The sequence below is a fragment of the Ruditapes philippinarum genome, unplaced genomic scaffold (genome assembly GCF_026571515.1).
Source record: "Ruditapes philippinarum isolate M1 unplaced genomic scaffold, ASM2657151v2 ctg738_1_1_1_1, whole genome shotgun sequence".
NCBI classification, from domain to species: Eukaryota; Metazoa; Mollusca; class Bivalvia; order Venerida; family Veneridae; genus Ruditapes; species Ruditapes philippinarum.
Genome location: NW_026863645.1, coordinates 267,252 through 278,934, shown reverse-complemented (window position 1 = coordinate 278,934; position 11,683 = coordinate 267,252). Strand labels below are relative to the sequence as shown.

Here is an 11,683-nt window from a genome sequence, read left to right as displayed (position 1 = left end):
GCAGATTTTGCTTTAACTTACAGGGATGAACAACCTTAAGGTGTAGATGGTAGTAAAGGAAGGAATTTTTGCTGCGACCAGATTTAACAGAATTATGGCCTTTGTTGATTTTTTCACTATATACTATGTAGAAATGTTGTGAATGCAACTCCTCTTAAACCGGATGGCAGATTTTGCTTAAACTTACAGGGATGAATAACCTTAAGGTGTAGATGGTAGGAAAGGAAGGAATTTTTGCTGCGACCAAATTTAACAGAATTATGGCCCTTTGTTGATTTTTAGTTTTCAACTTGTGGCATGTAGTTCAAAAAATATTTGACCTAGAGTCATAAGATTGACAGAACAGTGGCGTGTGGGGGCATCGGTGTCCTATGGACACATTTCTAGTTTATTTCTAAATTGTTCTGCATTACAAATATATTTTTTTTTTGTTCTAAAATATGGTTCTTAACTGTTAATATTGTTTCATTAAAACCCAAAAAAAAGTATTTTGAATATTTTGAACGATATAATAAAGTTCATATTCTAAATTTTCGTAATCCCTGTTAAGATTTAAATATCCGAGATTGATCTGGTATTGCACTTTAAATCATGATTTTGGTAATATTTATGTTAATTTATTAATAACTAAGTAAAGTACTAGTACTACTTTACTATATAAATGATATACTACATTTGTATATACACGTTTGTGAGTTATTACGCAGTTTTATCAAAATATCATTGTCAAAATTCCAAATTATTTTGAATGTATTGGAATACATATCGAGTATTTATTTACCAATGAATTTTAGACATTTTGTCTATTAAATACCGTCTTGTATTATTTATAGTCATTGTGAAACCATGTTATATGAAGTAATCATTGAGCAATATTCTTTTTAATTAAGGTGGGGGAGGAAGGCTAGTCATTTTGCAGACCATTTATGTTGGCTAATCAGTTGTTTACAAACTATTATTGGCTAGATGCTGTGGTGTTCCAGATAACATAAAAAATTATCCCATATCCCTCAAATTACTTGTCAGATTTACTTCTATTTTGTTTTGTAGAATCAATTTAGAACTGCAAATTTATCATGTTGAACCAATTTGCCAATCAAAGGTATATACATGTGTAATCTTTTCAGTATCTCATGAACTTCTTGTTTATCTTAACAAGTTTAATAGTAGTCTAGTGACAATATTTGACTTATTCTTGATATTTTAATTTACTGACTAAAATGAATGAATGAAATTTCCATGTTGTATAACATTGCCATGTTTGTGCTTTTAATTATACTTTTATGTTTTCATTTGTAATACACAGGTCCCACATTATTTGTATATATACCATTTTATCATTCATGGAAATAAAAACTTATAAAGCCTGAGCAACTCTCTTTTATTATGCTCCCCCAAAAAATTTGTCTACATGCTTCAAAGTACACAAGATAGAGAGAACAAAATGGTCAATCACCCCTAAATACAACTGCTTAACTGGCTATCATCAGGCGAGACATGATCATTGCTAGCTCTTGCACTTGTTTCAAGTTATTATCCCGCCGAAAAGACGGCGGGGGATATAGAAATAGTCTCCGTCCGTCCTTCCGTCTGTCCGACATTTTTGTCCGGAGCATATCTCAAAAAGTATTTGAGGTATCAACTTGAAACTTCATAGGTGGATAGACCGCATTGAGGAGAAGTGCAGTGCACAAGAATGATAACTATTCTGCATAGTTTTTGAGTTATTGCCCTTTGTTATTTTTCAAAATTAATTTTTGTCCAGAGCATAACTCACAAAGCCTTTGAGATATCAACATGAAACTTCATAGGTGCATAGATCTCACTCAAAGAGGTGTGCAGTGCAGAAGAATGATAACTCTACCTTTCATAATTTTTGAGTTATTGCCCTTTGTTATTTTTCATACTTAATTTTTCACCTGAGTGGAGCATAACTCAACAAGAGCTGTCGGTAGGACAGCAACGCTCGACTATTCTTAGTGCTTGATAGTAAAAAAAATGCTTGATACAGTTACCTCCTCCTGTTTACAGGTTGGGGTCATGATGGTGAACAAGTGTGCAAAGTTTCAAAGCCATATGTCAATGGACTTTGAAAATATTTGAACTATTACAAAAACTTTAACGTAAATTCTAAGTCGAAAAAGGGGCATAATTCTGTCAAAATGCTTGATAGAGTTACCTCCTCCTGTTTACAGGTTGGGGTCATGATGTTGAACAAGTGTGCCAAGTTGCAAAGCCATATGTCAATGGACTTTGAAAATATTTGAACTATTACAAAAACTTTAACGTAAATTCTAAGTCGAAAAAGGGGCATAATTCTGTCAAAATGCTTGATAGAGTTACCTCCTCTTGTCTACAAGTTGGGGTCATGATGTTAAACAAGTGTGCAAAGTTTCAAAGCCATATGTCAATGGACTTTGAAAATATTTGAACTATTACAAAAACTTTAACGTAAATTCTAAGTCGAAAAAGGGGCATAATTCTGTCAAAATGCTTGATAGAGTTACCTCCTCTTGTCTACAGGTTGGGGTCATGATGGTGAACAAGTGTGCAAAGTTTCAAAGCCATATGTCAATGGACTTTGAAAATAATTGAACTATTACAAAAACTTTAACGTAAATTCTAAGTCGAAAAAGGGGCATAATTCTGTCAAAATGCTTGATAGAGTTACCTCCTCTTGTCTACAGGTTGGGGTCATGATGGTGAACAAGTGTGCAAAGTTTCAAAGCCATATGTCAATGGACTTTGAAAATATTTGAACTATTACAAAAACTTTAACGTAAATTCTAAGTCGAAAAAGGGGCATAATTCTGTCAAAATGCTTGATAGAGTTACCTCCTCCTGTCTACAGGTTGGGGTCATGATGGTGAACAAGTGTGCAAAGTTTCAAAGCCATATGTCTATGGACTTTGAAAATATTTGAACTATTACAAAAACTTTAACATAAGTGATTACGCCGACGCCGACGCTCGGGTGACTGCAATAGCTCTACTTATTCTTATCGAATAGTCGAGCTAAAAAGTGTTTGAGATATCAACATGAAATGTCAAATGTGGATAGATCTAATTGAGGAGGAATACTGTGCGCAAGAATGATAACTCTTCCCTTTACAATTTTTGAGTTATTGCCCTTTTTTCTTTTTCATACTATTTTGTCTGGAGCTTATCTCAAAAAGTATTTGAGGTATCAACTTGAAACTTTATAACTGGATGGATCTCATTGAGGAGGAGTGCAATGCACAAGAATGATAACTGACCTGCATAATTTTTGAGTTATTGCCCTTTGTTATTTTTCATACTTAATTTTTCACCCGATTGGAGCATAACTCAAAAGTGTTTGAGATGCGAAATGTCATAGATGGATAGATCTTATTCAGGAGGAATGCTGTGCACAAGAATGATAACTCTTTTCTATATTATTTTTGAGTTATTGCCCTTTGTTTTTTTCCCGGAGCTTATCTCAAAAATTATTTGAGGTATCAACTTGAAACTTCATAGGTGGATAGATTTTACTGAGGAGGGGTGCAGCACACAGGAATGATTACCTACCCTGCATTATTTTTCAGTTATTGCCCTTTGTTATTTTCAGCCATCAGTATTCACATTGTTTTCAAATCTGTAATCACTTCAGCCATCAGTTTTCATTACCAAAAGACCTCTTAAAATGGAATTATTCTGCTTTATACATATAAATTCTTTAAATGAGCAAACACATTCGGCGGGGGATGGCCATGTTGACATGGCTCTTCTTCAAATTATTCATACAGTTCAATCTTAATATTCCAACCAGGCTGCAGGTAACTGTTAAAAGATGTTGATGGTTATATTATGTTAACCCTGATTAGCCATGAAATGGCCAATAACATCTGTTTCAAAACCCTTCAAGGGTTTGTCTTGCATACAAAAATAGGTCTACTTTTTTTCTATCCTCCAAAAGCTCAAATGTTTCACAATATTTACAAGAGGAATACAATCCTAAAGATTAAGGGCTTGACTGTTTGGAGGAATCTTCAATGGACCTTTCTGGTTTTTCATAACATAACATTTAGCCACACCTTTTCCATTCACCTCTTACCAAGCACCAATGGAAACATCGGCTGCAATATATTCAGACATGTCTCTTCTAGAATGTTAATGATCTGCAGTCATTAATTTGACTAGTTGCTGATCACATTTTTCTAGATACTTATACAGCAGCAAGTGCCATGTTGCAGCCGTAAAGTTGCCCCATACTTCACTTATGTCCTTCGGGATTACTGATTCCAACATTTTTTGTTGAAAATTGAGTACTGCTCAAGCCGGTGCTAGGGGGTTTGAGGGATATTGCATTTTTTCATTATTCCTCATGTACAGACTCAGTCTGCACTTTGGTGATTCTGAGAGATCACTTTTTTTTCAAGATATTTGTATTAAATTTAGAAAACAAAAATAACAAAAACAAAGTAGCAATGTGAGAGGATAACAATTTATTATCATACCTTGGAAAATACTGCTAATATATGCCCAGTAACATTATATATATTATTCATCACAATTCTAAATTAACAATCCCTTAATAAAGCATTATACAAATCATGGAATACACTGACATTATCTAACTAAATTATAAATGAGTCCTTCATTATATAATATATGTTATCTACAGTTGTTCATATAAGGAACAAAATTCACATCAAGACAATAAAAGATACCTTCTTCTTAACTTTGACTTACATTAATTAATACTTACAAATGTAAATACAGCGGGATGCCATGAAACTTCAAATCCAAAACATTAAATTTGAAAAAAAAAAAAAAAAAATCTCCAAAAAAGAAAAAAAACAAAGATTAATATAATTTTCAGAGACAAATTGTTAGTTTTGTGAAGTTAACTAAATGCTTGGTTAGTTAATTTCGATAATAACAGTGTTTCTATTTCTCAAAATGATGGATACACAATATTGATTCTCGTATATATGTTTTAAACCATGACTTGCTTAGTTCCAGCTAGTTTTAACAATCATTTGAATATATACAAAGCACATACAAAACAAAATGCACCTTTTAATTTTGATCATGCTTGTACATCATAATGCAATTTGCAAGCAAAACCCTACAAATATCTTACACATGAACAATTAAATCATTTCAAGAAAAAGGTGTTTTAACAGTTTTTTTTAAAACATAGTTACGGTCTTTGGTACAATATGGATGATTACAAACATGTATTATAACATTCAAACATCAGACATACACAGTGACTATATTGCTTATTTATTTTGCATGATTATCGTTTGAAGTCTTTTTCATGATTTAAAGACTTTTGTGTAAATACGAAGACTTTGGTATAAAATGCGGAAGCCTAGCAATTTCAAAGCATTAAAGTAGACAATTTCAAAGCATTAAAGCAAACAATTTCAATGCATTAAATTATCAAATGACAAATATACAAGAAGAACAAATGTTTCAATTTAACTGTTTTCATATTATGTACCTTTTATTCACAAGCCATATTACAGGAATACCATTATCATATGAAATTGCTTGATTTCAATTACTTGATTGATTTCAATTAGTTTTTAATTATGTATTATTAATAATTCTTTATATTACACATTTAAATTGTCACAAGGTAATCAACACAAAAGCCACAGAGTAAAATCATTTTACAAAAAGTAAAAGGCAACAAAACTTGACCGTGCCAATTATTGATGTTGCTGTTTCGTTAAGCTTTACAATATCACATGATAATAGAAATCTAACATTAATTTTGCTACCATTTCAAATAAAACTTACATTAAACATGTCCAAGAAATGTTATAAAACTAAGTCATAACATTCTTCTAGACTTGTTTAATTTAATACCTTGTCCAAATAAAATGACAACTGATATATAGTCCTATACAAATGACAAGCATAAATCTACCAAACTGTATTACACACATGTATAGACAACCTTTAATATTTATTAAAACAGAAAGATCCTGCAAACACTGTCATATTTCTGGTGCAGATTGTGTAAGATGTGCATGAATACAATAATATGATATTATCAAATTTACATCAATAGTTTGAACTGGTATGTAGTGTGCTTGGCTCTGGGTATTTAACGGCAGTGAAGATCAACCATGTACAAGCAAAATGTCCTAAATGAAGCTGGTACTGTGTAATAATCTCTCCTAATGCCAGAACAAATTCACTATAACATACATGTATATAAATCTTGAATAAACAATAATGGCACAAATAATTAACATTCATATCAGATTACATGTATATAGAGAAAAACAAGAATTCTAGATTAACATAACATGTACTTTATTACCCATACCCCCTTACTGTTCCAGAAATTTAATGTTTTTTTTATAACAGTTTTCTGTCCTCAGTAAAAAAAAAAAATCAAAAATAAGGTAATAATTAAAATTTGGTACTTATTTAACACTTGTGTAACTTTTTAATTTTGTTTTAACTGACCCATCGAAACGCAAGTACACAAAGCCTTTTCCCTAGTTAAAAACATTTCTTAAATTATTTAAAATGATTAAGTTCATCTAGAAGAAAAAAATTAAAGAAGAATTTGCTATCATACTTAGCAACAAATAACTACATATACACAAAACAGTTGACATGACTTATTATTTCACACAATTATCTTATGTATAAAATCATTCAAATTTCTTGACAGGCAGATATTCATGGAATTTGGCTGTCTTCATAAGCATATTAATATTTACCCATACTTTGAAGTTACGGCTTGTTCTATAAACAACAAAATTGCATAAAATTCTTTAATATTGAACAATACCAGATTCTATCTGAACCAGTAAATAGCTGGAGCAAACCATGGCAGCTTGTTCAATTGTAACAGTCATTTTCAATTGATATGACACTTTTTATTACAGATATCATTTGGAAACTTTACATGTTGATTGCTTTTATACTTGACTGTACATGAACATGGAAAATTTCACACACACTCAAATCAACCAATGGCTTTAAAACAGCATTCTGCAGCATCCAACACAGGTAATAATATATTGGACGGCCACAATGTACAAATCAGTCTCAGACACTGAATGCAAATAATGGGTATAGAATAAAGTTATAATATTCTTGGATAGCATACTAGTACAATGTATTATAAACACAATGATTAATCTCTTTAAGGGCAATCAAGATGGTTATGCTAAAAATAGAAATTTCACATGATCAATTAAGGTCAATCAAGATGGTTATGCTAAAAATAGAAATTTCACATGATCAATTAAGGTCAATCAAGATGGTTATGCTAAAAATAGAAATTTCACATGATCAATTAAGGTCAATCAAGATGGTTATGCTAAAAATAGAAATTTCACATGATCAATTAAGGTCAATCAAGATGGTTATGCTAAAAAAAGAAATTTCACATGATCAGTTATATAAACATTTCAATAAAAGATTCAACATTCAAATAAAACAGAATGTTTCTTGACAATGAAAAATTTGGTACATGTAAAATTAAATGTATTTGTATTTCCGGTTGAATTTGTTTTAATATGTATCGTAATCTTTACAAATCTTCATCTTTCAATATCAAATATAAGATATATTATCCAAAAATTAAAGATTAAAGTTACTAAATAACTATATAAAATAATAACCATATAAAATACTTTAAAACGGATATAATTTTTACAAGGGTCTCGTATAAATATCTAACAAAAAAGCTTGATAAATTGTCTGAACTTTAAATACAACAGAAACTAACATAAATATCTTTTTTTACTATCTAAATTTCAATTTCAAAAAGGAAAGCAATGCAGTAAAATGAAAAGAAAACTTCAAAAGAACATCATACTTACTGTAAAACACATGGTATAATCTATTATAACAGAAAGAAAGAAAGAAATTTGAAATTAAATCCAGACTTGTAATAACCTATCTAGTCCTATGATGAAACAGGAAAATATGAACTACATTAATACATTTAACGAAAAAAAAAACAACTACAAAATTACAAAGTATATATACATGTATTACTCTCTCAAGGGTTATAGGACACAAAAATCTAACACAACGTAAATGTTTAGCATATTAAAACACTCTATCAAAGTTAATATAACAGTGTCTTGCACCAGTCAAATATAAGTGTATAATCATATATAAACCCCTCTTTTTCTGAATTCCTATATTACACTGAACTTCTGGTCAATGTCTCAGTTCTTATGCACCTGTCATTGTTACACCTAGATCCCCAAATTTTAGAGGGGTGAAAACTAAAAGGCCAATTTTCTACCTTCCAGCTTTCACCCTAAGGTATTGGCTTTATTTTTGCAAAGGAAACCGACTTGGATACAGTATTATCAACACTGACAGGGAACTCACAAGGTGGGAATATTAATCAGCTGAACGCCTCCAAAAGGGTAAAGATTTCAACCAGCGCTTTGCTTAAGTTCACGCCATTTGTCTGAGAAATGTTCCGAGATTGGGGAGAGTTACCAATGACTAATGCATGTCCATCTACGTGGAAAAGTTTTGTTAATTGTATCAGAGCTAAAATTCAATGAAGCGTGAATAAAATTACGGAAAAAATGAAGAAGAAGAGGACTAAAAAATTAGTTTTACGTTGATGTGACATTATGCCCAACCAAGTGTAAATTACCACTGTAAAAGTCAAATAACTTTACATTCTGGTATTATTGTTATCAATTATATATTTTTATATGCAAAAATGATAAATAACCCACATAACCCAAGGAAATTTCTATAAATAGCCTTCGGAATTTGTCCGTAGCATCCAACTGATAAAAGTTTTAAATTTTGTGTAGTTTTATTAATTTTTTCACAAACGTTGTCATTGTCTGTTATTGATCAATTAAAATTACAATAGTCGATCTTTTGAAATATAGTAATTCAGCTCAACAGGTGATAGCAAAAAACACAAGCATAATGTCACTTTCATATTTTTTTTTTCCTCCCACAAATGTTGAATTCAATATTAGAACAACTAAAATATATTACAGAGTCACTAATGTATACATGAACATTAAACAACAAGTATAAAACAACAACAAAAATAGATTATAGCAGAAAATAATAGCACTTTATGCGAGATATTATGGCAAAGTGTAAAAAAATAAATTTAAGCAGAAAGATCAGCAATGATTATAACATTTGCACCAAATAAAGCATTGTCTTTTTTGTTCATCGTATTTCACAAAGTAAAATCATTTAAATGTACATTCCACTTTTGACTAGTCAATCATGATTTATCATGTACAGCACATAATTATTATAAATGTATTTTCTACTTTTAGTAAATACTATTCATAATTATTATTATTATTATTATGTTACACTACATGTACTATTGCATTCTAATATATTATAATATAATAATATATATACATGTGTATATATTATCATGTATATAATGTTTAAATTCTACATATCATGAAGCATGTGTTAATCCAGAAGTGCTTTGTACCATAGTGACTACATTACCAGAACTAAGAATAAAGTGTGTTTTTTTATATACCGGTATATTTCATAGTGAAATTAAATTTTTGATGACTGCAAATTCTTATTATTCTTTTTTTTATATAAAACATCAAATTTACACACTTTTTACCAATCTCCTATACATTTACTGTATTTTGACAAAACTGTCATACATTGTATTAACAAAACATTAAACAGATTTGGACTTCAAGCAATATGCAGTAGTAACGTTATTAATTAACAGTGAAATTGTATAAAGTAACAGCATGCCGTCTGCAAGTGAAGATTTTAATCAAAAGCATTTGTTAAATCAATTAAAAAAGCTGGAACAAGATAGATATTTTCAGATAAGTTCTGTGGCAGATTATAGTACAAAATAAAAGACATTACAGTGATCATTTTACACTGGATTTAAACATCATAGTTTAAAAAAAATCTGTACTGTATAGTGAATAATGCCAATGTCTTGCTGTTTAATGATGAAAAGTTCAATCAAAGCTGCAAACTTCCAGACGAAAGTTATTTCTTAAAGAAAATTTAAGAAGAGTTTTAAATAGTAAAACTATTTACGTCATTTGAAAAAAATAAAAGAATTAAAGCTTGTGTATGGCATTCTATGTAAACAACCACTAACATCTGGATGTATGCAGCTTTAGATAATGAGAACTACTTTTTTAATGTGAAAATAGGCATTTGGATTTGAGGCTATTTTCATAAGCAAAATGGCTGCCACTTTTTAAAATGAGCATATCATTCTCGTTATTCAACATTTTCCCAATGAACCATTCAAGTAAATAGACAAGATAGACAGAAGTATTATTGTACATTTTCTCATGACCTTTGACATATACATTTACTCATGCACTTTATAAATTTGTTTAATCTAATGATACATGTAGTAAAGCTGCCTTGTGTAAGAAAATCTTTTAAAAAAAACACCCAAGGTGCCACCATTACATACTATTTGATCAGGTTTGATAAAAACTTGCAACTGAAATTTGTATTTACAGGAAAATGTGCTGCTCGACCAAACAAATTTAGCCACTTTACAGAGTATACATTGTATTTGTTTTTCTAACCCACGCATTTTAGGCAAGACTGTATGAAATATAAAACACCGCAATTCTTTGCAAATCAAATATAAAATTGCACCAACTCACCAAGATGTGTGTAACAAAGGTCTAGGAAGTGGAGGATAGAGGATAAACAGGAAAAATTGAGGTAGCAACTGATGTGGCATTTATTGCTGACAAGTTCGCCCAAGATAAGCAGAAAGATTTGAGCCGCGCCATGACAAAACTAACATATTGTGTTTGCAACCAGCATAGATCCAGACCAGCCTGCGCATCCACCCAGTCTGATCAGGATCCATGCTGTTCGCTTACAAAACCATATTACAAGTAGAGAAGATAGGAACAGACCTTGCTTAAATGATTGCTAATCTACAGTTTATTAAAGCAAGCCTCAACACATCAGAATTTTCAACGATTTAAACAAACAATTATTATGAGTTACAAAGAAAATTGTGTCGGATAGCTTTTAAAACTTTTAACATATTAAAGCCATGTGTATATTAAAAATGTTAGTTAACAAGAAATTAACTTTTAAAATAACACAGCCATAGTAAAGTTAAAGCCGATCAACTAATTATTGTTTATTTTTTTTTTTTTTAAATATACAAACATACCATGTTCTTACATGGTTTTTAAAAGCACAACAAATTATGCATTTTAATACTTGTCAATAAATCAACATATAATATTGTAAAGATACATATTAAGGTAACTGTTTTTTTCTTTTTAAAAGAAAAACAGAGCATTCTACTATTCCTCGAAATGTCATTCCATCAATTATTTTCCTACCGTCCTACAGTTCTGAAGCAAACAACTAAGAATAATGCTCTGGGCATTCTATAAGCAGGTCAAACTTTTAAGGAGAAATTCTTCAAATATTGTTTCGTATACAAGTCTGCATTCATAGAGAGAAGAGATGGAAAAGTATATTTTGTTACGAGGTAGCTATAGCTATGTTTATGCTATATATATATTCAAATACATACTTTGTACCTGCGATGAAAAACCAAAGTTGCAAAGTTACTGAAAAGAAACAAGAAAAAGTAATGCTAGATTAATAATTTTTTTCCGACAGTGTTAAAATTTGACCCCTGAATCATTATTTTATGACCAATCTTCAAATGATACCAAAATAATTCAAGACTGGTT

The 11,683-nt window shown here is 30.4% G+C and overlaps 1 protein-coding gene across 1 annotated transcript in view; it reads right to left on the bottom strand.

Moving 5' to 3' along the window:
* Positions 1-4,445: 4,445 nt before the first annotated feature.
* The window catches only part of LOC132722792 (uncharacterized), a 59,133-nt gene continuing 51,895 nt past the window's right edge, over positions 4,446-11,683 (bottom strand). The window contains exon 11 of the mRNA XM_060707355.1: positions 4,446-11,557. Coding sequence (XP_060563338.1) covers positions 11,555-11,557 — 3 coding nt within the window. The 3' untranslated portion in view covers positions 4,446-11,554. The remainder of the gene's footprint in view (positions 11,558-11,683) is intronic.